A 27,617-nucleotide genomic window follows, 5' to 3' on the forward strand; every position below is an offset into this window, starting at 1 on the left:
AATGGAGTGAGAACAGGTTTTGTGTGTGTGTGTGTGTGTGTGTGTGTGTAAAGAAGGAGAATGGAGATGGTGGAGTAGAGAAAACATTGATTTGAAAGATATTAAGGAGATTTTGTGCTGATTAACCAGATTAATGATTCATGACTTCTCTGATTTTTTAGTGAGGGAAAGGTGTTATTGGGTGAAGTGTCTGTTTGAAAAAGAAGCATTAAATCCTAACCCCTGCAACTCAGAATATGACTTTATTTGGAAATAGGATCATCTCAAACGTAGTTTGTTAAGATGAGATCATACTGGAGAAGGGTGGGCCCCTATATGACTGGTCCTCATAAGATTACTATGTGAAGACGGAGACGCGGAGCACACCATGTGAAGATAGGGGATTGCAGTGATACATCTACAAGCCAAGGAATCCCGAAGATTGCGGGGAAGCCAACAGCAATTAGGAATCGACAAGGGAGGATTCCCCTCAGGGCTCAGAGGGAGTGTGGTTCTACTAACACCTCAGTATGGACTTCTGGCTCCAGAACTAGGAGATAATAAATTGCTGTTGTTTTAAGCTATCTAGTTCGTGTACTTTGTTATGGCAGCCCTAGCAAATTAATACAGAAAGGAAGAGTCAAATATGATTCTAGGTGGTGATTCTATCACCCATGTTGAGAAATATAGAAATAATAATTCCAGTAGAAAGACATTTCAGGGAATTCTCTTGTGGTCCAATGGTTGATGCTCAACCCTCTGAATGCCAGGCTCTCAGATTAGATCCCTGGTTAAGGAACTAAAATTCTGCAAGCTGCATGGCCTGGCCAAAAAAGAAAAAAAAAAAGTGATTATTTTTTTACTTCATATTAATATGTATTTTCAACCAAAAAAATTAACTGTCTTATATGCTACTGGTAAAATTTTCAAATGTGAATATATTGTGTGTTGAACTTCCTGTATATTTATTTATGAGCTTAAAATATGTACAATCATAATTAAATGTAGTTTCAGTTCAGTTCAGTCACTCAGTCATGTCTTACTCTGGCGAACTGCAGAACTGCAGCACAACAGGCCTCCCTGTCTGTCACCAACTCCTGGAGTTTACCCAAACTCATGTCCATTGAGTTGGAGATGCTATCCAACTGTCTCATCCTCTGTCATCCCCTTCTCCACCTGCCCTCAGTCTTTCCCAGCATCAGGGTCTTTTCAAATGAGTCACTCTTCACATCAGGTGGCCAAAGTATTGGAGTTTCAGCTTCAACATCAGTGCTTCCAATGAACAACCAGGACCGATCTCCTTTAGAATGAACTGGTTGGATCTGCTTGCAGTCCAAGGGACTCTCTCAAGAGTCTTCTCTGACACCACAGTTCAAAATAATTCTTCAGCGCTCAGCTTTCTTCACAGTCCAACTCTCACATCCATACATGACTACTGGAAAAACCATAGCCTTGACTAGACGGACTTGTTGACAAAATAATGTCTCTGCTTTTTAACACTTTCCTCCCAAGGAGCAAGTGTCTTTTAATTTCATGGCTGCAATCACCATCTGCAGTGATTTTGGAGCCCCAAAAAATAAAGTCAGCCACTGTTTCCACTGTTTCCCCATATATTTGCCATGAAGTGATGAGACCGGTTGCCATGATCTTCATTTTCTGAATACTGAGCTTTAAGCCAACTTTTTTCACTCTCCTCTTTCACTTTTATCAAGATGCTCTTTAGTTCTTCTTCACTTTCTGCCGTAAGGGTGGTGTCATCTGCATATCTGAGGTGATTGATACTTCTCCTGGCAATCTTGATTCCAGCTTGTGCTTGATCCAGCCTAGCGTTTCTCATAATGTACTCTGCATATAAGTTAAATAAGCAGGGTGACAATGTACAGCCTTGACGTACTCCTTTTCCTATTTCAGTTCAGTTCAGTTGCCTAGTCGTGTCCAACTCTTTGTGACCCCATGAATCACAGCACGCCAGGCCTCCCTATCCATCACCAGCTGTGAAGAGATACCCCACGTCCAAGGTAAGAGAAACCCAAGTAAGACAGTAGTAGGTGTTGCGAGAGAGCATCAGAGGGCAGACACACTGAAACCATAATCACAGAAAACTAGCCAATCTGATCACATGGACCACAGCCTTGTCTAACTCAATGAAACTAAGCCATGCCCTGTGGGGCCACCCAAGACGGGCAGGTCATGGTGGAGAGGTCTCACAGAATGTGGTCCACTGGAGAAGGGAATGGCAAACCACTTCAGTATTCTTGTCTTAAGAATGCCATGAACAGTATGAAAAGGCAAAATGATAGGATACTGAAAGAGGAACTCCCCAGGTCGGTAGGTGCCCAATATGCTACTGGAGATCAGTGGAGAAATAACTCCAGAAAGAATGAAGGGATGGAGCCAGAGCAAAAACAATGCCCAGTTGTGGATGTGACTGGTGATAGAAGCAAGGTCCGATGCTGTAAAGAGCAATATTGCATAGGAACATGAAATGTTAGGTCCATGAATCAAGGCAAGTTGGAAGTGGTCAAACAGGAGATGGCAAGAGTGAAAGTCAATGCTCTAGGAATCAGTGAACTAAAATGGACTGGAATGGGTGGGTGAATTTAATTCAGATAACCATTATATCTACTACTGTGGGCAAGAATCTCTTAGAAGAAATGGAGTAGCCATCATGGTCAACAAAAGAGTCCGAAATGCAGTACTTGGATGCAATCTCAAACACGATAGAATGATCTCTGTTCATTTCCAAGGGAAACCATTCAATATCACAGTAATCCAAGCCTGTGCCCCAACCAGTAATGCTGAAGAAGCTGAAGTTGAACTGTTTCGTGAAGACCTACAAGACCTTTTAGAACTAGCATCCAAAAAAGATGTCCTTTTCATTATATGGGACTGGAATGCAAAAGTAGGAAGTCAAGGAACACCTGGGGTAACAGGCAAATTTGGCCTTGAAGTATGGAATGAAGCAGGGCAAAGGCTAATAGAGTTTTCCTATTTGGAACCAGTCTGTTGTTTCATTTCCAGTTCTATTGCTTCCTGACCTGCACACAGGTTTCTCAAGAGGCAGGTCAGGGGGTCCGGTATTCTCATCTCTTGAAGAATTTTCCATAGTTTATTGTGATCCATGCAGTCAAAGGCTTTGGCATAGTCAATAAAGCAGAAATAGATGTTTTTCTGGAACTCTCTTGCTTTTTCGATGATCCAGCCAATGTTGGCAATTTGATCTGGTTCCTCTGCCTTTTCTAAAACCAGCTTGAACATCTGGTAGTCCATGTGTTTATGTATAATAAATAAATAAGCATTTCTATAATTCAACCCTGTGATGCACTTAAAGGAATAAAAGTAAAAGGAGAGGAAAAGCGAGTGATCTCATTGTATTGTTACTTTGCTATTTCTATTCTCTTCTTAAGAAATTTAAACAATTGTTTTATCTTACTATAAAACTGAAATAATACCCTTTTCTTATGAACTGTCAAAATTTTGATAGTTCCCAGATTGCAGATAGACAGTGAGAATGGATACTGTCTGCCAGTATCTACTGAAATGATCTAAATGCAGTGATTAGGTGAGGAACAAATTCTCATTGCCAAGGACTGTGAAGCACCTAAGATTTTCAACTTACATGCAAACTAGCAGTTTAGTTTCCCGCAGTATCATGTTTGCTGTCAGAAGACAAAAGACTGGGTCAAAGGACTTTATTACTAGTGGTGAAGCATGAAGCATGAGTTTCTTGTTTGTTTTGGTTCCACATACTCCCATCGTCAGATGTGTAATTGTCTGGGTAGATATGCACACAGTAGATTGGTGTTATAGCTGAAGAACCCCAAGCTTTCAAAACTCCAGTCCTTTAAGATGAGTTGTAAGCACACCTGCTTGACCATTTATTTCCCCAGAGGAAAACATTGCCTTTATTACATTAGACAGTGCGCAAACCTGCCCTCTGCTTAGAGGGAGTCACTATCTCTATTTTCTAAGGCTGCTCACTATACAAGCATCCTTAAAAAGATAGTCAAGAGTAAGGCAATCAGTTCCTCCGCTCATAACATGAGAGACCCATGGAGAATTTTCTCCCAGTTCTCATCTTCCAACAGTTGACTTCTCTCTAGTTATATAAAGAGGGGTCTAATACTCTAGATATTAAAGAAGCACAGAACTAAAAAACTGTTGTAGAATACACTGTTGTTTTTTTAAGATAACAAGTTCCTTTCTTACCAAAGAGTATGAAGATTTAACTAATGCGATGTTGGGTCAAAATGGTTTCATTTGTATTAAAATACATATTAACTTGAGGGTGGACAAAATGGGTGAATGTGGTCAAAAAGTGCAAACTTTGAGTTATAAATATGTCCTGAGGATGTAATGTGCAGCTTGGTGGCTATAGTTAATATTGTATATTTCAAAAATGCTAAGAGAGTAGGTTTTGAGTTCTCATCACAAGAAAAATTGTAATGTGTGATGATGGACGTTAACTGGACTTATTATGGTAATTATTTCACAGTATATAAATTTATTGGATCATTATGTTTATACCTGAAACTATTTAATGTTATATGCAACTATATCTCACTAAAAAACTACTGTTGGTCTAGTATTCAGAGGTATCATATACCAAAATACTCAAGCTCCCTGCTGTAATTTAAAGCTAATTATTTCCAGACGTAATACATTTCTATCATCCTACTCCCAGCACTTTAGTTGACTTATTCTTTGCCTTGTATTTTTTGTGACCATGGCTGCTACAGAATTATAAATTCTTTCAAGGAAGGGATCACCTATTAATTTAATTAATTATTTTCTACTACCAGGCACTGTGTTTTATTTGCAAAGTAACTCAATAAACATTTGTTATTATGAATGCAAAATATAAAATAATATTTACCTAACCTAGTACTCTTGCCTGGAGAATCCCATGGACGGAGGAGCCTGGTGGGCTGCAGTTCATGGAGTCGCTAAGAGTCAGACACGACTGAGCAACTTCACTTTCACTTTTCACTTTCATGCACTGGAGAAGGAAATGGCACCCCACTCCAGTGTTCTTGCCTGGAGAATCCCAGGGACAGGGGAGCCTAGTGGGCTGCTGTCTATGGGGTCACATAGAGTTGGACACGACTGAAGGGACTTAACAACAGTAACCTAGGACAAACTGATAGTAAAAGCTTCAGAGCTTAGATAGTAATACAACCAGATTTTCCACAAGTAATAAGAATGCTCCAAGGCCAAAATAACTTTTAAAAATGGAATAAAAGGGTAAAACTAAAATGTTATAAAAATGCATATAATTTGTTCCACTATATAGATAAGTAATGGGTACAGCCATATACTGATTTAAAAGTGATTCATTTAGTATGTGACGTGAAAAATATATTTTCTAATGAAATGTTCAGTGCAGTAAAAATTTGTGTGAAGTTAATAGTTTATTAACTTCTAAACCATACAACAGTGAGCATCCTTAAAGAACGCCAAAAAGATGTTCATTAGCTTTCTAAATTCAGATAGTTCTGTAGACGAACAGGAATTAGAAGTGAAAATATTCCATTTGGGAGCATATTGTTGGTTAGTAGTTGAGCCCTGATGGTTATTCTGCAAAGATGTAATAGTTCACATGGATCTTTGTATCTTGTTGAAGGAATGTAGTCCAGCCAATTTGAAATAATTGGACGTCTTCCTAAACTTAGCTGCATCTAAAGAAAAGAGAAATATTTTAAATTTGTAATATTAATCACTGGATTTGTCCAAATTATAAACATTTTAATTTTTTATTTAAATTCACAAAATTGTATCTTAAGTGTATTAACCCTTATAATGCTTTTTTTCCCCAAAACATTTTTGCCTGAGTCAAGAATTTTTATACCCATTTTAAACAAAATCACATATAAAGTTTAATGTCTTTTATGTCTAAGGACACAAAACATTATTTCTTACAACAGTGACTCTGTGTTTTTAATTTTAGACAGATCATATACTTATGGTTTATTAGCTTCTCCTTTAGGGTGTTGTCAATTTGACCATAAACTGAAATTATCTAGGAGACTTTAGAAACTATCGGTGCTGAGGTTCTATTCCTGAATTTCTGATTTAGTTGATTTGGGGTCCCAGGAGGCTCTAGCCAATGCAGTAGATATAAGAAGATGCAGGTTCACTCCCTGGGTTGGGAAGATCCCCTGGAGGAGGGGACTCCAGTATTGTCTGGAGAATCCCCATGGACAGAGGAACCTTTAGAGGCTATGGTCCATAGAGGCACAAAGAGTTAGACATGACTGAAGCAACTAAGCACATACACACAGACAACATAAATCTGCCAGGTAATGCCAATCATTGTAGTGTAAAATTTCATACTGCTGAATCACGAGACGATCTGACAAGAGGTCCATCCCCATGAAGATGACATTTTAAGGTTTAGTTAAGGTAACCTTTTAAATATTTAGTTCTAGAAGACAAATGTTATTAGCCTGATTCAGAAGTAAAAGACATCTACTGTATTACTTCTTTACAGATTGTATGATACTTAAATGATATATAATTTTTCATTAATAAAATTTTTAAAGAATATTTTGTGTATATTTAGGATAATTGCTAGGCTACACAAAACAGACATAGTCTCTGGGCTCACAGAACTGTAGTCTAGAAGTAAAGATATGTATATGTATATTTACAATAAAACTGGGAAGTATGGTAATGCAAAGCAGGTTATTTGAAGTGTTCTTTAGGCTGGTTTTTATGCCATCTTTCACCTCCTTGCTCAATGCTACTTCACTTATTAAACTGCAGTTGACTGGAATCCAGCTTTAATTATGCCATTCAGGCAAAGATTTTGATCAACTCACTCTATCCTACTACTGATACTGTTCTATTTTGAGTGTACTTCAGGAATAGCATTCACAGAGATGCCTGAGAATCAATATGTCCCATAATAATGGTACAAAACTAACACTGGACAAGGACAAGCAAATTCCTAAAACTGGTTGCCAAAATGGTGGTGGTGGTTTAGTCAATAAGTGGTGTCTGATTCTTGTGACCCCATGGACTGTAGCCTTCTAGGCTCCTTTGTCCATGGGAATTCTCCAGGCAAGAATACTGGAGTGGGTTGCATTTTCCTTCTCCAGGGGATCTTCCCAACCCAGGGATCTAACCCCATCTCCTGCATTGCAGGCAGATTCTTTACCAACTGAGCTACAATTTGACCAATTTGCCCTCCTTCCAATTGGCCCAGGGGTGTCTGATTGATATACATAGTTGAGGCTTAAGAAAATTAAAGATGCAACAGAATTATATTTCTTAAGAGTTTATTTATGAAGTTACACCTTTAAAGACAAGGGGAATTGCTAAATTCTTTAGTAATGTGACTGGTTTAAATTTATAGGGCTACCTTCTTTATCTTAAGCAGACTTATTTTTTGACACTAATAAACTTGATACAGTTTGATGCTGAAACTTGCAATTCATTTTGACAGGGTGAACATGCCTGTTGCATCGTTTGTTTGTTGTTTTGTTTTCCCTAAACCTTATCAAGGAGAAACTCTTCTTATTTCTGAGGGATAGATATTTTCAACTGAACAAATATTTAAAGCCTTTATATTTTCATGCTTAAAATCGTTCAGGAATTTTGAAAAGCAAAATATGTTTTATGATTTTATGTTTTGTGATTTTATGTGGGGAGAAATGAAACTTTTATTTTAAAATATTCTATAGGAAAAGAAGTCTGTTAAAATTTAATTTGTTGTGATTTTAATAGATATAGAAATCCTAATAAACAGGTTATCATGTAATTAGGATATAATAATAACATACATCAACTTAATAAATGCTAAAATAAACTATAGATTTAACTTTTAAAAATTATTTCATATTTAGAAGATATAAAATTATGAGCTAAAAGAGTTAATGTTCAAGAAAATTGGAATTCTACTTGTTTTTAATTTATAAGCATATACTCAGTGATTAATTTTCACTGGATCCATAGGTGTAAAATTGACTTTATTCTTGCCTCACAGTTCTGTCTTAAACTTGATCAATAATTGAGTCAAAGTACAAAGTACGATATTTGCTTACCTCTATTTCCCTGATTGAAATGGTGGAAAGCACTCTGGAACAGAGCACTAAACATGTTTTGGCATCTTCCTCGATGTCTACCAATTCATGATCAACCATTATTCTCACTCTTGAAGGGTAGAGCAATATTGTTAACACAATGTTGACAGGGTTATTTTCTCTTTCTAAGATTCCATATTGCAGGAGTATTTTTAAGATATTGGATTGTCTCGTCTGAGCTACGTAAAGTAGAGGTGTGATGCCACTTAATGGGCTTGGACAGTATACTGGAGTGAAAGTTCTGTGAACCAGACAAACAAACAAGACCTCATTGAATGTAGAATTAAGAAATGTGGTAAACTGTTTGTCTTAAAATCATAGTATTATCTTAAATAACTTTAATATAACTTTACCTTTATATATAATATGTCTTAAAAAGAGTTTTCCACTCTGAATCTAGGCCAACTTGAAGATTAAAAAATAAGAAAGCTCGTACTACATACTTAAACCCCTTTTACATGTGTAAAAAAAAAAAAAAGATTTATATTGTATGGAAAATATTTAACTTTAGTGATAGCAATTCTGTTTCTCATTTGAGAAATCCATAGTGATTAGAAGTTGCATTATGAAATTGATATAGCTCTAGAAAATCTAAAATGGAATAGAAGGACAGACTTTTGTATTTCACTTTTTAATAGAACAGAATTATGTGACCCTTTTGATATCTTTTTGTTTTTGTTGTTCTTAATCATATATCAGGCTTGGGATTGAATTGAGTTTGAAAATTAGACTGAAAAAAGAAACAGTGTAACTACCTTAATTCTATTTTTTCACTTTAATAAAATTAGAATTGGTATTTTCAGGTTGAAGAAATGTAAATTATGATGAGGACCATATCAGGTCTCTCAAGGACAGAATTTAATTTTCCTTCTTCAGTAGAGTTTTGAGAGTTCTCTGAAATCTTGCTTTTCCTGGAGTACTATATGGTGGCTGGACTTGAAAATTTATGCTCTATTATGACAGAAATGAAAATTTTATTTTTTTTAATTGTATGCAGTTCTTGCAGTTGTTTCAGTTAATGGACATTTATGTTTGCTATTAAACTGGTCAAGATATGTAAATAGTACATGGTAGAATCAACCATAGGGGATTGTTTTAATTAATTATGAAGCCTTGATTTAGCCAAGTAAACATGGATTTTAGGACCAAAGAAAGGGAAATTTTACTCATAGTCCTGTCTCTAGAATTCTCTTGATTGGTCTAATAAAATACTGATATAGTCCAAAACCACATACAAACTATAAATATTAGTTTTAGACAATTATGCCTATCAAGGAGAGCATTATTCAAAAAGAAATTTAGGATTTCAAATAATTAAAATGAGAGGTGACATGATAAAATGCCCGAAACAGTAGAGATTTAAAAGTTCTAGTTTCTAGGTTTCGGTTCTGCTAATAAGATGTGTGACATTGGGTACGTCAGCCTCTTTGAGTCTCCCTTTCCTCATGCATTTATTTATGTGTTCATTTGCTCAGGCATTCATTAGCTAATTTATTCAACACTTGTCCAGAGTGTACTAAGTACTAGATTTGCAGAGATGAAAGATGCTTATTATGGTCTAGTAAGGGAAATAGCTTTTAAAAACTTCAAGCCAGATGATAGAAATATGCTTAAGATACTGTAAAAGCATTGAGGAGAGGCACTCAACTCTGCCTAGAATACTCATTGCCTGTAGGTTATCCTGGAGCTAAGATTTGAATGATTAGTGGATGTTTGGCAATAAAGATTGGAAAGAATGTTTCATTTACAGATATAAACCAACATTGGAGTGTTGTTGTGTAAGAATTTGCTATCTAAAATGTATGTTCTATATTAGATAAATTCTCTTGTTGATGTGTATTTGGGGTCCTAGAGACCTCCCCTGTGGTTCTTGTCAGGAACTCCAAAAAGTACAGCATGAAAATTACTAGACCAAAAGTCTATCTTCAAAGCTTCACTGAACTCTGAAATGCCAAGTTTTATGATTTAAAAAAAAATGTGCAGTGCAGAATAGCATTTTAGAAATTAAGATTTTGTTAACACTCTGCCAGTGATATTATATATATCCATTTAATTCAATATAAAGTATATATCAACTCTCTCCTAGAGTCATCTCCAGATCAATATTGTCCTGAATATTTCCTCTTTTTCACAAATACTTCTAACACATATGCAAAATTGAATTTCTAAACTACCTCTGTATTCTTTCTCCTGATTATTGGTATTCACTTTCCCAAATCACAACTGCCTTCAACTTTTCTATGTTTCTTGGATTTGTGTGTGTTCTTCCCTTCCACTTTCAATTCTGGGGCAAGTCTTGCTGATTGTATAAGACTCTATCAAATAAACTTTTACAAAGTGTTCTTTGATTGCCTGATTTTGTCTTACTCCTTATGGCTCTTTGTACATAGCTCCATTTAGCCCTTATCATTTTAGACAACTTGCTTAATGTCTCTAATCTTTCATTTTCTTATCTTCAAAATAAATGGGTGGGCAAGATAAACTATAAAATTTTAAGTTCTATGGGGCAATGCTTTTTGTCTGTTTAGTATGCTATTATATCCCTAAATGCCTAGAACAATGATTGGCCCATAGTAGATACTCAAGTATATGTTAAGTGATTTTTTTTACTATTATCCTGAGAAATATTATTATTTTTTAATTAATTAAAGCTAAAATATTTAATTTTAATATTATTAAAGTATTAATTTCTTCTATAGCTTTGGACCTAATAAGATTTTTGGTGAAGTGCAATCACTTAGAATTTTCAAGAACAATCTCAATTATTCATCTTGCTAACTCTTAAGATATTTGACTTAAAAGTCTTATAAGTATTGGGATTTAGGGGACTTGGAGCAAAAAATACCATAAGTGGACCTTTTTAAGATTTAGAGATATTAGCTGATTTTAAGATATTAAGATTACCTGTAGAAGATACTTTGGACCAAAAATGTTGAAACATAACTAAAACTCAAATAGGTTTAAAATGAAATTTGAATGTCTAGTCTGTACCCAAATGGCATATGATTAATCCTCACGTTTAAAGACCATGTTATTGTAAACCAAAATTTGCTTAATCTGTACTGACAGTTAATTATAACAGTGCTTATATGGATGGAGGGAGGCAAACAAGTCAAGAATCAGTTTTTAAATGTGAGCTTAATGAACTGAACCCTCTGTATCTGAAAACCTGTCATATACACAGTTACGAAATGGGATATAATATTTCCATAGAGATATACAGAGAATGATTCTGTTTTGCAGCTATAATAGTTATTTCTAAAATGTTTCCTAGTATTTCTCTTTTGGTCTGACTGCCAATTCAATATATGTTTCTTCACAATAATTTTATCTCTGATATTTGACACAGTTGACTTTCGTGAGATATTTTCCCATGGCTCAGTGGGACCATTCTCTTTAAGATGCAGCTCTCTTTGACTATTCATTCTCAACCCTCTTTCACTGATCCCTCTTTCTCTGCCCTTAACATCTGAGTAAAGTAAATGTGGGCTTTTGACTATTTTCATCTGACTAACTATTCTCAGGCAATTTCATCTATGATAGTAACATGAATTCAGTTCAGTTCAGTTCAGTCACTCAGTCGTGTCTGACTCTTTGCGACCCAATGAATCGCAGCACGCCAGGCCCCCCTGTCCATCACCAACTCCCGGAGTTCACTCAGACTCACATCCATCGAGTCAGTGATGCCATCCAGCCACCTCATTCTCTGTCGTCCCCTTCTCCTCCTGCCCCCAATCCCTCCCAGCATCAAAGTCTTTTCCAATGAGTCAACTCTTCACGTGAGGTGGCCAAAGTACTGGAGTTTCAGCTTCAGCATCATTCCTTCCAAAGAAATCCCAGGGTTGATCTCCTTCAGAATGGACTGGTTGGATCTCCTTGCAGTCCAAGAGACTCTCAAGAGTCTTCTCCAACACCACAGTTCAAAAGCATCAATTCTTCAGAGCTCAGCCTTCTTCACAGTCCAACTCTCATATCCATACATGACTACAGGAAAAACCATAGCCTTGACTAGACGGACCTTAGTCGGCAAAGTAATGTCTCTGCTATTCATTTATTCAACAAATACTTATTGATTGCATACTGTATGCCAGGCACTCTTTTGGGTACTTGGGATATATGAGTGAACAAAACAAAGATACCTTCTTTCTTGCTAATACAGCAGTGAGGGGAAACAAACAATACAGAATGATCATAGCAGACAAGATAATTTTATAGTATGTAGAGGTTCTGATAAATATTGTGGGGAAAAAGAAAAAGTAAGGCAGGATAAGTATGGAAATGCTGAGAAGGTACAGTGAGGTCATTTGTCAATTTTATTTTATTTTTAATTGAAGTGTGGTTAATATGTTTTCAGGTATATAACATAATAGTTTGATATTTTTTAAATACATTATGAACTGACCACTACAATTCATCATCTGTTACTGTGCAAAGTTATTATGATATTATTGACTATATCCCCGATGCTGCAAATTACATCCCCATTACTTATTTTATAACTTGAAGTTTGTACCTCTTGATCTCCTTTACCTATTTCTTCCAACTCCTAACCCTGCTGCCCTAAAACCAATAGTTTGTATCTATGAGTCTGTTTCCTTTTTTTGTTGTTGTTCATTTGTTTTGTTTTTTAGATTCTACATGTAAGTGAAATAATATAGTATTTGTTTTTCTCTATTTAAATTATTTCACTTAGTGTAATGTCTGTCTAGTCAAGGCTATGACTTTTCCAGTGGTCATGTATGGATGTGAGAGTTGGACTGTGAAGAAAGCTGAGCGCTGAAGAATTGATGCTTTTGAACTGTGGTGTTGGAGAAGACTCCTGAGAGTCCCTTGGACTGCAAGGAGATCCAGCCAGTCCATTCTGAAGGAGATCAGCCCTGGGTATTCTTTGCAAGGAATGATGCTAAAGCTGAAACTCCAATACTTTGGCCACCTCATGTGAAGAGTTAACTCATTGGAAAAGACTTTGATGCTGGGAGGGATTGGGGGCAGGAGGAGAAGGGTATGACAGAGGATGAGATGGCTGGATGGCATCACTGACTCTATGGACATGAGTCTGAGTGAATTCTGGGATTTGGTGATGGACAGGGAGGCCTGGCGTGCTGCAATTCATGGGGTTGCAAAGAGTTGGACACGACAGAGTGACTGAACTGAACTGAACTGAACTGAACTGAATGTCTTCTAAATCTGTTGATGTTATCACAAATAGGAAGATCTTATTCTTTTTTTATGGATGAGTAATAATCCATTGTATTTATGTGTATATACACAGACATGACTTCTTTATCTACTATGGTTACTTAGATTACTTCCATATCTTGGGTCCTGTAAATAATGCTGCAATGAACATAGACATGCATATATCTTTTTGAATTCGTGTTTTCATTTTCTTCACATAAATACCCAGAAGTGAACTTACTGAGTCCTATGGTAACTCTATTTTTAATTTTTTGAGGAACCTACATACTGTTTTCCACAGTGACTGCACAGTCTACATTTTCAGCCACAGTGCACAAAGTTTCCCTTTTCTTTTCATTAACACTTATTTGTTGTCTTTTTGATAACAAACATTCTGACAAGTGGGAAGTGATCTCATTACAGTTTTAATTTGCATTTCTCTAATACGTGTGCTATGATCAGTGCGTTCTCTTGGCAAAATTCTATTATTTGCCCTGCTTCATTCTGCATTCCAAGGCCAAATTTACCTGTTAATCCAGGTGTTTCTTGACTTCCTACTTTTGCATTCCAGTCCCCTATAATGAAAAGGATATCTTTTTTGGGTGTTAATTCTAAAAGGTCTTGTAGGTCTTCATAAAGCCATTCAACTTCAGCCTCTTCAGTGTTACTGGTCGGGGCATAGACTTGGATTACCGTGATGTTGAATGGTTTGCCTTGGAAATGAACAGAAATCATTCTGTCGTTTTTGAATTGCACCCAAGAACTGCATTTCAGACTCTTTTGTTGACCATGATGGTTACTCCATTTCTTTTTTTTAAATAAATTTATTTATTTTAATTGGAGGCTAATTGCCTTACATTATTGTTTTGGTTTTGCCATACATCAACATGAATCCGCCACGGGTGTACAATTGTTCCCCATCCTGAACCCCTCCCCCCACCTCCCTCCCCCGTACCATCCCTCTGGGTCATCCCAGTGCACCAGCCAAAGCATCCTGTATCATGCATTGAACCTGGACTGGTGATTCGTTTCATATTTGAAATTATACATGTTTCAGTGCCATTCTCCTAAATCATCCCACCCTCTCCCTCTCCCACAGAATCCAAAAGACTGTTCTATACATCTGTGTCTCTTTTGCTTTCTCACATACAGGGTTATCGTTACCATCTTTCTAAATTCCATATATATATGCATTAGTATACTGTATTGGTGTTTTTCTTTCTGGCTTACTTCACTCTGTATAGTAGGCTCCAGTTTCATCCACCTCATTAGACCTGATTCAAATGTATTCTTTTTAATGGCTGAGTAATAATCCATTGTGTATATGTATCACAGCTTTCTTATCCATTCATCTGCTGATGGACATCTAGGTTGATTCCATGTCCTGGCTATTAAACAGTGCTATGATGAACATTGAGGTACACGTGTCTCTTTCAATTCTGGTTTTCTTGGTGTGTATGCCCAGTAGTGGGATTACTGGGTCATAAGGCAGTTCTATTTCCATTTTTTTAAGGAATCTCCACACTGTTCTCCATAGTGGCTGTACTAGTTTGCATTCCGACCAACAGTGTAAGAGGGTTCCTTTTTCAATAAATGAGATAAAAAACACTCCGGAGGGAACAAATAGTACAATAATGGAGGCAGAAGATAGGATCAGTGAAGTAGAAGATATAATGGTAGAAATAAATGAATGAGAGAGGAAAAAAGGAAAATGAATTACAAGAAATGAGGACAAACTCAGAGACCTCCAGGACAATGTTAAACACCCCAACATTCGAATCATAGGAGTCCGAGAAGAAGAAGACAAAAATAAAGACCATGAGAAAATCCTTGAGGAGATAATAGTTGAAAACTTCCCTAAAATGGGGAAGGAAATAATCACCCAAGTCCAAGAAACCCAGAGAGTCCCAAACAGGATAAACCCAAGGTGAAACACCTCAAGACACATATTAATCAAATTAGCAAAGATCAAACACAAAGAACAAATATTAAAAGCAGCAAGGAAAAAACAACAAATTACACAACAAGGGGATTCCCATAAGGATAACAGCTGATCTTTCAATAGAAACTCTTCAGGCCAGGAGGGAATGGCAGGACATACTTAAAGTGATGAAAGAAAATTACAGCCCAGATTACTGTAGCCAGCAAGGATCTCATTCAAATATGAAGGAGAAATCAAAAACTTTACAGACAAGCAAAAGCTGAGAGAATTCAGCACCACCAAACCAGCTCTCCAACAAATGCTAAAGGATCTTTTCTCTAGACAGGAAACACAAAAGGGTGTATAAACTTGAACCCAAAACAATAAAGTAAATGACAATGGGTTGAATGCCCCAACCAAAAACAAAGACTGGCTGAATGGATACAAAAACAAGACCCCTATATATGTTGTCTACAAGAGACCCACCTCAAAACAGGGGGCACATACAGACTGAAAGTGAAGGGCTGGAAAAAGATATTCCATGCAAATAGAGACCAAAAGAAAGCAGGAGTAGCAATACTCATATCAGATAAAATAGACTTTAGAACAAAGGTTGTGAAAAGAGACAAAGAAGGACACTACATAATGATCAAAGGATCAACCCAAGAAGAAGGTATAACAATTACCCAACATAGGAGCACCACAATATGTAGGCTAATGCTAACAAATATGAAAGGGGAAATTAACAGTAACACAATAATAGTGGGAGACTTTAATACCTCACTCAAACCTATGGATAGATCAACTAAACAGAAAATTAACAAGGAAACACAAACTTTAAATGATACAATGGACCAGTTAGACCTAATTGATATCTATAGAACATTTCACCCCAAAACAATGAATTTCACCTTTTTCTCAAGTGCACACGGAAACTTCTCCAGGATAGATCACATCCTAGGCCATAAATCCAGCCTTGAAATATTAAAAAAAAAAACTAAAATCATTCCAAGCATGTTTTCTGACCACAATGCAGTAAGATTAGATCTCAATTACAGGAGAAAAACTATTAAAAACTCCAACATATGGAGGCTGAACAACACGCTGCTGAATAACCAACAAATCACAGAAGAAATTAAAAAAAGAAATCAAAATATGCATAGAAACGAATGAAAATGAAAACACAACAACCCAAAACCTGTGGGAAACTGTACTCCATTTCTTGTAAGGGATTCCTGCCCACAGTAGGAGATATAATGGTCATCTGAGTTAAATTCACCCATTTCAATCCATCTTAGTTCTGTGATTCCTAGAATGTGGACGTTCACTCTTGCCATCTCCTGTTTGACCACTTCCAATTTGCCTTGTTTCATAGACCTAAGATTCCAGGTTCCTATGCAATATTGCTATTTACAGCATCGGACCTTGCTTCTATCACCAGTCACATCCACAGCTGGGTGTTATTTTCGCTTTGGCTCTATCCCTTCATTCTTTCTGGAGTTATTTCTCCACTGATCTCCAGTAGCATATCGAGAACTTACCGACCTGGGGAGTTTATGTTTCAGCGTCCTATCTTCTTGCCTTTTCATTGGAAATGCCAAAGAATACTCAAACTACCGGACAATTGCACTCATATCACATGCTAGTAAAGTAATGCTCAAATTTCTCCAAGCCAGGCTTCAGCAATATGTGAGCCATGAACTTCCAGATGTTCAAGGTGGTTTTAGAAAAGGCAGAGGAACCAGAGATCAAATTGCCAACATCCGCTGGATCATGGAAAAAGTAACAGAGTTCCAGAAAAACATCTATTTCTGCTTTATTGACTATGCCAAAGCCTTTGACTGTGTGGATCACAATAAACTGTGGAAAATTCTGAAAGAGATGGGAATCCCAGACCACCTGACCTGCCTCTTGAGAAATCTGTATGCAGGTCAGGAAGCAACAGTTAGAACTGGACATGGAACAACAGACTGATTCCAAATAGGAAAAGGAGTACGTCAAGGCTGTATATTGTCACCCTGATTATTTAACTTTTATGCAGAGTACATCATGAAACATGCTGGGCTGGATCAAGCACAAGCTGGAATCAAGATTGCCAGGAGAAATATCAATAACCTCAGATATACAGATGACCCACTCTTATGACAGAAAGTGAAGAACTAAAGAGCCTCTTGATGAAAGTGAAAGAGGAGAGTGAAAAAGTTGACTTAAAATTCAACATTCAGAAAATTAAGATCATGACATCCAGTCCCATCACTTCATGGCAAATACATGGGGAAACAGTGGAAACAGCAGCTGACTTTATTTGGGGGGGCTACAAAATCAGTGCAGATGGTGACTGCAGCCATGAAATTAAAAGACACTTACTCCTTGGAAGGAAAGTTATGACAAACCTAGATAGCATATTGAAAAGCAGAGACATTACTTTGCCAACAAAGGTCCGTCTAGTCAACGTTATGGTTTTTCCAGTAGTCATGTATGGATGTGAGAGTTGGACTGTGAAGAAAGCTGAGCACTGAAGAATTGATGCTTGAACTGCGGTGTTGGAGAAGACTTTTGAGAGTCCCTTGGACTGCAAGGAGATCTAACCAGTCCATCCTAAAGCTGATCTGTCCTGAGTGGAATTGGAAGGACTGATGTTGAACCTGAAACTCCAATACCTTGGCCACCTGATGCGAAGAGCTGACTCATTTTAAAAGACCCTGATGCTGGGAAAGATTGGGGGTGGGAGGAAAAGGGGAGCACAGAGGATGAGATGGTTGGATGGCATCACTGACTCAATGGACTTGGGTCTGGGTGGACTCCGGGAGTTGATGACGGATAGGGAGGCCTGGCATACTGCGGTTCATCGGGTCACAAAGAGCCAGATATGACTCAGTGACTGAAGTGAACTGACTGAATATGTGTGCACACATGCACACACACTGATACTAGTGATGTTGAGCCTCTTTTCATGTCTAAAGCCATGTGTATGTCTTCCTTGGAAAAACACCTATTGGGTCTCCAGCCCTTTTTCAAAATTTTATTCTTATAATATTGAGTTTTTTACGTGTTTTAGATATTAACCTTTGATTGGATATATTGTACATATCTCCCCTTACTCAATAGGTAGCCTTTTCATTTTGTTGATGCTTTCCTTTGCTATTGACAAGCTTTTTTATTATGATGTAGTTCCATCTGTTTATTTTTGCTTTTGTTGCCTTTCCCTGAGGTAATGTATTTAAGAAAATATTGCTAAGACTGATGTATCTCTGTTCATTTCCAAGGCAAACCATTCAATATCACAGTAATTCAAGTCTGTGCCCCAACTAGTAATGCTAAAGAAGCTGAAGTTGAACGGTTCTATGAGGACCTACAAGACCTTTTAAAACTAACATCCCAAAAGATGTCCTTTTCATTATAGGGGACTGGAATGCAAAAGTAGGAAGTCAAGAAACACCTGGAGTAACAGGCAGATTTGACCCTGGAATGCAGAATGAAGCAGGGCAAAAACTAATAGAGTTTTGCCAAGAAAATGCACTGGTCATAGCAAACACCCTCTTCCAACAACACAAGAGAAGACTCTACACATGGACATCACCAGATGGTCAACACCAAAATCAGATTGATTATATTCTTTGCAGCCAAGGATGGAGAAGCTCTATACAGTCAACAAAAACAAGACCAGGAGCTGACTGTGGCTCAGATCATGAACTCCTTATTACCAAATTCAGACTTAAATTGAAGAAAGTAGGGAAAACCACTAGACCATTCAGGTATGACCTAAGTCAAATCCCTTATGATTATACAGTCGAAGTGAGAAATAGATTTCAGGGTCTAGATCTGACAGATAGAGTGCCTGATGAACTATGGACTGAGGTTCGTGACATTGTACAGGAGACAGGGATTAAGACCATCCCCATGGAAAAGAAATGCAAAACAGCAAAATGGCTGTCTGGGGAGGCCTTATAAATAGCTGTGAAAAGAAGAGAGGCAAAAAGCAAAGGAGAAAAGGAAAGATATAAGCATCTGAATGCAGAGCTCCAAAGAATAGCAAGAAGAGTTAAGAAAGCCTTCTTCAGCAATCAGTGCAAAGAAATAGAGGGAAAGAACAGAATGGGAAAGACTAGAAATCTCTTCAAGAAAATTAAAGATACCAAGGGAATATTTCATGCAAAGATGGGCTCGATAAAGGACAGAAATGGTCTGGACCTAACAGAAGCAGAAGATATTAAGAAGAGGTGGCAACAATACACAGAAGAACCTTACAAAAAAGATCTTCACGACCCAGATAATCACGATGGTGTGATCACTCATCTAGAGCCAGCCATCCTGAAATATGAAGTCAAGTGGGCCTTAGAAAGCATCATTATGAACAAAGCTAGTGGAGGTGATGGAATTCCAGTTGAGCTCATTCAAATCCTGAAAGATAATGCTGTGAAAGTGCTGCACTCAATATGCCAGCAAATTTGGAAAACTCAGCAGTGGCCACAGGACTGGAAAAGGTCAGTTTTCATTCCAATCCCAAAGAAAGGCAATGGCAAAGAATGCTCGAACTACCGCACAATTGCACTCATCTCACATGCTAGTAAAGTAATGCTCAAAATTCTCCAAGCCAGGCTTCAGCAATACGTGAACTGTGAACTTCCAGATGTTCAAGGTGGATTTAGAAAAGGCAGAGGAACCAGAGATCAAATTGCCAACATCCAATGGATCATGGAAAAAGCAAGAGAGTTCCAGAAAAACATCTATTTCTGCTTTAGTGACTATGCCAAAGCCTTTGCCTGTGTGGATCACAATAAACTGGAAAATTCTGAAAGAGATGGGAATCCCAGACCACCTGACCTGCCTCTTGAGAAATCTGTATGCAGGTCAGGAAGCAACAGTTAGAACTGGACATGGAACAACAGACTGGTTCCAAATGGGAAAAGGAGTACGTCAAGGCTGTATACTGTCACCCTGCTTATTTAACTTCTATGCAGAGTACATCATGAGAAACACTGGACTGGAAGAAACACAAGCTGGAATCAAAATTGCCAGGAGAAATTATCAATCACCTCAGATATGCAAATGACACCAGCCTTATGGCAGAAAGTGAAGAGGAAATCAAGAGCCTCTTGATGAAAGTGAAAGTGGAAAGCGAAAAAGTTGGCTCAAAACTCAACATTCAGAAAACGAAGATCATGGCATCTGGTCCCATCACTTCATGGGAAATAGATGAGGAAACAGTGGAAACAGTGTCAGACTTTATTTTCTTGGGCTCCAAAATCACTGCAGATGGTGGCTGCAGCCGTGAAATTAAAAGATGCTTACTCCTTGGAAGAAAAGTTATGACCAACCTAGATAGCATATTGTAAAGCAGAGACATTACTTTGCCAACTAAGGTCCGTTTAGTCAAGGCTATGGTTTTTCCTGTCGTCATGTATGGATGTGAGAGTTGGACTGTGAAGAAGGCTGAGCACCGAAGAATTGATGCTTTTGAACTGTGGTGTTGGAGAAGACTCTTGAGAGTCCCTTGGACTGCAAGGAGATCAAACCAGTCCATTCTGAAGGAGATCAGCCCTGGGATTTCTTTGGAAGGAATGATGCTAAAGCTGAAACTCCAGTACTTTGGCCACCTCATGTGAAGAGTTGACTCATTGAAAAGACTCTGATGCTGGGAGGGATTGGGGGCAGGAGGAGAAGGGGACGACAGAGGATGAGATGGCTGGATGGCATCACTGAGTCGACAGACGTGGGTCTGAGTGAACTCTGGGAGTTGGTGATGGACAGGGAGGTCTGGCGTGCTGCGATTCATGGGGTCGCAAAGAGTTGGACGCAACTGAGTGACTGAACTAAACTGAACTGATGTTTTCATCTAGAATTTTTATGATTTCTGGTCTCATATTTCAGTTCTAAATAAATTTTGAGGTTATTTTTGTATATAGTGTAACAATCTGGTCAGTTTGTGTGTAGCTATCTTATTTTCCCAATACCATTTACTGAAGAGGCTGTCTTTTCCCCATTGTATATTCCTGCTTCCTTTGTTGTAGATTCATTTCAGTTCAGTTCAGTTCAGTCCCACAGTCATGTCCGACTCTTTGCGACCCCATGAACTGAAGCATGCCAGGCCTCCCTGTCCATCACAAACTCTCAGAGTTCACGCAGACTCACGTCCATCGAGTCAGTGATGCCATCCAGCTATCTCATCCTCTGTCGTCCCCTTCTCCTCCTGCCCCCAATCCCTCCCAGCATCAGAGTCTTTTCCAGTGAGTCAACTCTTCACATGAGGTGGCCAAAGTACTGGAGTTTCAGCTTTAGCATCATTCCAAGAAATCCCAGGGCTGATCTCCTTCAGAATGGACTGGTTGGATCTCCTTGCAGTCCAAGGGACTCTCAAGAGTCTTCTCCAACACCACAGTTCAAAAGCATCAATTCTTCAGCACTCAGCCTTCTTCACAGTCCAACTCTCACATCCATACATGACCACAGGATTGATTGACCATAAAAGCATGGGTTTATTTTTAGACATTCAAATCTGTTCCATTGATGTATGTTATCTGTTTTTTTTTTAATGCCATTGCTATACAGTTTTGATTACTATAGCTTTGTAGTATAGTTTGAAATCAGGGCGTATGATACCTCTAGCTTTTTTCTTCTTTATCAAGGTTGCTTTGGCTGTTGATAGTCTTTCATTGTTCCATACGAATGAATCAAGGAATGTAAGCAGGCTTTAGAAGCTGGCAAAAGCAGCTAATGCCTCTAGCTAGAGCCTCCAGAAGGAATCTGTCCTGTGACATCTTGATATGGGCCATTGTAGTCTCATTTTGGACTTTTGATCATCAGAAATATAAAATAATAAACTTATCTTGTTTTAAGCCGCTAAGTTTGTAGCAGTTTGTTATAGCAGCAAAAGGAAACTAATATAATCATCAACTAGTCTCAAAATTTATAAATCTGAAGTCTAACTCTTCTTCCTCTTTCATTCTCTACTTCTGGTCACCTACTGTAATTCTGGTTATTCTGTTTAGTAATATCTCTTCTTTTCCCATTGCTATTGTTTTAAGTCCTTATTATAATTTACCTGGACAGTTATGATAACAAAAGGTGGCTAGGGGCTGTTGTGGGTGGTGGTGGTAGTAGAGCAGAATTAGTTCTTCCTCCCAAATTATTATAAATACCCAAATAATCTTAGTTAGCATACTGAGCATGCTATGCAAATTCAGTTTCAAGCAACTCCTCTAACCGCCTGCCTCTTTTATTTCAGATGTGTCCCTCAACCTTTTCTACATAGAAATTCTGAATATGCAGATGAGCAGTCTACTACTAACTGGTCTGTCAGCTCCAGCTGCAGCCTTTCTTCCCACGGTCCAGTCTTCAGATGAGAGCTGGTTAATCTTTTCATACTACAGTTCTGATCTTCACTGACTGGGCATCAACCATGGTGTAAATTTTAGATTTCTTAGTATGGCCTACAAAATCTTTCATAGTTTCACTTTTAGGCCTTATTGCTCACTATTACTTGATTTCCATCTCATTCTCTAGCAGTTGCTGAATTGCCTGTAGTCAATGGATAAAATGTGTTTGTGTCTCTCTTGGCTTTAGTCAGCCTTTCTCTGCCTAGATTATGTTTCTTCAATGGAAAGACAGGGAAGACTCCTTTTTATCTTTGAAAAATCAGTTTAAGACATCACTTCTAAAGAGCCTTCTAGATATCTGCTCCTCCCCAATAGTGTTAACAATGTCCTATATTCTTTCTACCTGTACATACTTCTGTTTCTGAATTTATAGTGTAATTATTCTTTTCATGGCCTGCTTACTAGTCTGTGAGCTCTCCAAAATTAGGAAACATATCTACTTTGTTTTTGTGTCCCCAACAAATAACACAATGCCTAGTACTTAGAAAATGCTAAATACTTGCTATTATTTTAACTGAATGATATTTTTTCTCTTTAACCACTTACAGTCTGTCATACAGTAGCATTTATTTTTGCTATAATAAATAAGCAAAAATGAACAAACTTTAAGTTCCTTTCCCTCACTAATTCTGTCTTTTTTTTTCCCCCAGGGTCCTATTTATACACTTTATGATTGTATTAGGGAAATTATCAAACTGGAGTGTATACAAGGGGAGGTGACCAAAGAGTGATGCTGTTATGGAAATAAACAACAGATAGTAGGAAACTTAAGATATTCTTTTTGGGGTCATAATAACTATGTTCAAATATTTGAGAGGTTTTCATATAGGAGACAGAATGAGTAGACTTTATATTTCTGGGGGCAGAGTTGGAGAAATGGAGACAGAATTCAGTGCATTATGAGAAAGAAGAATCTAAACACAGTATAAAAATTCATTTTTCATTGAATACAATCTTCATTAACCACTTGCTATGTATCCGGATAGTTCTAGGCACTGAGGATTCACTGTTGAGGAAGTAGTCAAACTTCCTCCTTTCGTGGAGCATTTTTTTTTTTTTTTTTTTTGCCACACCACATGACATGTGGAATCTTAGTCCCTCAACCAGGGATCACACTTGCACCCCCTGCATTTGAAGCACAGAGTCTTAATCACTGGACCACCTGGGAAGTTCCTCCTGGAGCTTACTTTTAGCAAGAGTATATAGTGGACAACCAATACATGGTTGGAATATAGTGTTCAAGGAAGAGTGACATAAGAATAGATTTGGGAGGTTGGATTTGGTGATAGATTGTATGGGAATTTTTAAAAATGGATATTGATTTTGAATTTTTTTCTACTGGTACTGGGAAAACTTTGGATGATTTTAAACATGAGAAGTATGGCCTATTTTACATTTTTAAAAGGTCACTCAGGCTGCTGCGTCAAGAATGGATTGTAAGAAGGAAGAATGGAAGCTAGAAGATTTCTAGTAGGAGTCTTTTGGAGTTATCTAGGTAAGAAGTAATGGTGGCTTCACCTAGGTTAGGAATGGAGGAGATGAAAAGTATAACTAATTGGGATATGTTTTAGAGATAAAGTCAAAAAGGTTTGCTGATGTGATGTGAAAGAAAGAGAAGAAACAAGAATAAGTCCTAGATTTCTGACCTGAGCAACAGAGGCTGTTAATCTAGTGGAGAATTCAAGAGAAGGAGCAAGTTAGCAGGCAGAGGGTAACTTAGATCAACACTCTGTTTTGTTTCTGTTAAATTTTAGATGTTGAGCCAACAGCCTATTATAAGAGGAGTCTGGGGCTCAGAGGAGAGGTCAGGGCTGGAGATAAAGATTTAGGAGTCATTGACATATGATGATATTTAAAGTCGTGGGACTGGGTAAAATCTTTGACAGGGAAGTGGATGGCTAGGACAGAGAATGGCCCCTGGTAAAAGAATGGTTTATCTCAGGAAATAGTTAACTCACTACTACTAGTGTTGTTCAAGCAGAGACCAGATGAGCAGCAACCAGGGATACATTATGGGAGTTGTTGTCCAGGAAGAGGGGCTGGGGGAGGTTTGTTAATGAATTCTTAGGTTCCATTTGAATTTAGAGTTCTGTGACTCTGAAAGATCCAAAAAGCTGGGGTACACAGAATTGGTCTGTAAGGTGTTTTACCTTGAGGATGCATCTAAGTCAAAATATATGAATCTTAAAACAGTTTATCAAAACGGTTGTTAATGGCACACTCTTATGTCCCACTCTGTGTTTCTTTTTCATTTTCTGTTCTTTCTTTTCAGTTTTCCCTTGCCCCTCCACTCCCCCATTAACCTTTGTAAAAACTTAATCCTCTCTTCCTCTGTTTCATTTCATTTTTCTTTCCTATGGGCCTGTCAGGGATACACAAAGGCATTACTTAGTCCAGTTAGTGATACTCATTGTTAGAAGTTGCTGATCTCTGCTATAGTTACATATATAATGGCCCTTAAAACAACGAAAAAGTGCTATTTGGGAGTTTTATTTATTGATATTGCAGAATTCAGCTCTCAGTTTTTGTACTTAGGTTATTATTGGTTATTATTAAGGAAAGTAATCTAGTGGTTCTCTAACACCACATAGGATCACAAGAAAACAACACTGCTTCAGGAAGAATTGAAACTGGTTTAGTCTTAAACTGATCTTATCTGTCTTATTTTTCATTACATACATAGTTCTATCCTTGTGGTAAGTACAGTGCCTCATATATAGTAAGGTGATAAATATTTTGTTGAATGAGTGAACATATGCACATCTATTCTGTTCATTAGACATTCAAACCAAAAAGTAAATTGGAGTTAGTGCAAACTAAGTAACTTTAAAATCTGTATTACAGACTACAATGAGGTCATGTTAGATATTTTATTCTGATAAGATCCTCAGTAATATTCATTAGCTAGATTGCCATGTTTGCATTATATGTAAATGTGATTCCATAGCAGATTGAATCAGGTATTTGACGTTCATTGTAGTCAACTCCGGGGAATTTGATGTCAAATTTGCCAATAATATTAACATAAAAAGAGAATTATAATGTTTAATAAGTATTACTAAGTGAATATGTGTTTATACTCTGAATTATACTTTGGAAGTCAGTTTATATACATGATATTATAGGTAAACATTTTCAGTATTCTCAAAAAGAAGAGATCACAGCATTACAAAAGCAATGTCTTTGACTAGTTACAGAAATCTAGGTTGTCTAATGTTGCATTATCTTGAGCACTAACATGTAAGCTCTATCGGGCAAACCACAAGTAATTTATTGACACATAATCATGTACATATAGGCAAAATTCTATTGAATAAATAATGAAGGAATGAACAAATGAATGGACAGTCAAGTCAGGATTCCTTATATAGTCGCTATGCATACACATTTTATGTATATAGGAGATTATTAAAACATAGGAGATTATTACCTCCATATCAGTGCCAGGTTAAAACTTCTGTCTTGAACATAGTCTTTTGTCTTCTTGAGAAGCAGCTCCACAAAGTCAGGATTACCTTTTCTGGCAAAAACCCAGTACAGAATTGTATTCACACATATTTCAGTAAATTCAAGGTTAAAATTTAGTTCGGAACGGCATCTTGATTTTTCCACAAATGCAATATAATCTGAGAGTAGTAGGTCAAATCCTTCCAAGTCGATGTACCTCAGAATTTTCGCCAGTGTTCTATAAACCCTGGGCTCATAGCAGTGATATCCCCACTGATGCAAAGACTGCAAGGATGGTCTTTTAAAAACTTTGTCAATGAGACTACAGAATATATTGCTTCGTGGACAAGAAGTCTTACAACATAATTTAGAAGATTTACTCATTGCTATTTAAGGCAATGATATAGAAATAAAATCACAGGAAGTCATACTGTAACCCTTCAGTTACATATTTTGATAGTATGGTAGGCTTTACTTCACAAACAGGAAGTGCCCTTTAAACCATAGCCAGAAAAAAATAATCATGTGAAATATTACCATCAAGTACTGGATGACATCACAATAGATAGAGATCTGTCATCAGTACAGGTCAGAAATTTGGGATATTAAATGTAACAGATGACTTTTGAGAAAGACATATTGGACAGAAATGGCATGTGGGAGAGATAAGATATGATATTTGTAACTTTCTAAGAATTCACTTCAAGCTAATAGTATGTTTATCATGTGCTAAAACCCACAGTATACACATGAGACCAAATATTATCAGATTGATTATTCTGTTTAGGCCATAATATAACAGACAGTGATAGAATGAAAAAGTTCAGTACTATTGTTCTCATATTCTGCATGAGGACTGCATATTCTCACTTAATCTTCCCAATAGACTTAATATTTTCCCAACAGACTGGTTCCAAATAGGAAAAGGAGTACGTCAAGGCTGTATATTGTCACCCTGCTTATTTAACTTATATGCAGAGTACATCATGAGAAATGCTGCACTGGAAGAAACACAAACTGGAATTAAAATTGCCAGGAGAAATATCAATCACCTCAGATATGCAGATGACACCACCCTTATGGCAGAAAGTGAAGAGGAACTAAAAGCCTCTTGATGAAGGTTGAAAGAGGAGAGTGAAAAAGTTGGTTTAAAGCTCAACATTCAGAAAACTAAGATCATGGCATCTGGTCCCATCACTTCATGGGAAATAGATGGGAAACAGTGTCAGACTTTATTTTGGGGGGCTCCAAAATCACTGCAGATGGTGATTGCAGCCATGAAATTAAAAGACACTTACTCCTTGGAAGGAAAGTTATGACCAACCTAGATAGCATATTGTAAAGCAGAGACATTACTTTGCCAACAAAGGTCCATCTCGTCAAGGCTATGGTTTTTCCAGTAGTCGTCATGTATGGATATGACAGTTGGACTGTGAAGAAAGCTGAGCGCTGAAGAATTGATGCTTTTGAACTGTGGTGTTGGAGAAGACTCTTGAGAGTCCCTTGGACTGCAAGGAGATCCAACCAGTCCATTCTGAAGGAGATCGGTCCTGGGTGTTCTTTGGAAGGAAGGATGCTAAAGCTGAAACTCTAGTACTTTGGCCACCTCATGTGAAGAGTTGACTCATTGGA

The 27,617-nt window shown here is 37.5% G+C and overlaps 1 protein-coding gene across 1 annotated transcript; it reads right to left on the reverse strand.

The window, feature by feature from the left end:
* Positions 1-5,450: 5,450 nt before the first annotated feature.
* On the reverse strand, positions 5,451-26,369 carry ASB17 (ankyrin repeat and SOCS box containing 17). Its single transcript, XM_004002089.4, has 3 exons — positions 25,969-26,369; positions 8,025-8,304; positions 5,451-5,657 (listed from the first exon to the last, which is right to left on the reverse strand). Exons 1-3 carry the CDS (start codon positions 26,367-26,369, stop codon positions 5,451-5,453), a joined length of 888 nt encoding a protein of 295 aa, XP_004002138.1.
* Positions 26,370-27,617: the final 1,248 nt, after the last annotated feature.

This window comes from Ovis aries, chromosome 1 (assembly GCF_016772045.2).
Source record: "Ovis aries strain OAR_USU_Benz2616 breed Rambouillet chromosome 1, ARS-UI_Ramb_v3.0, whole genome shotgun sequence".
NCBI classification, from domain to species: Eukaryota; Metazoa; Chordata; class Mammalia; order Artiodactyla; family Bovidae; genus Ovis; species Ovis aries.

Excerpts from the sequence above, each read along its gene's own strand:
- ASB17 (XM_004002089.4), bottom strand. The coding sequence starts at position 26,369 with ATGAGTAAATCTTCTAAATTATGTTGTAAGACTTCTTGTCCACGAAGC. Across the intron at positions 8,305-25,968 it reads AACCTGGCACTGATATGGAG|AACTTTCACTCCAGTATACT; the intron begins GTAATAATCTCC and ends TCTGGTTCACAG. Across the intron at positions 5,658-8,024 it reads TTTCAATCAGGGAAATAGAG|ATGCAGCTAAGTTTAGGAAG; the intron begins GTAAGCAAATAT and ends TCTTTTCTTTAG.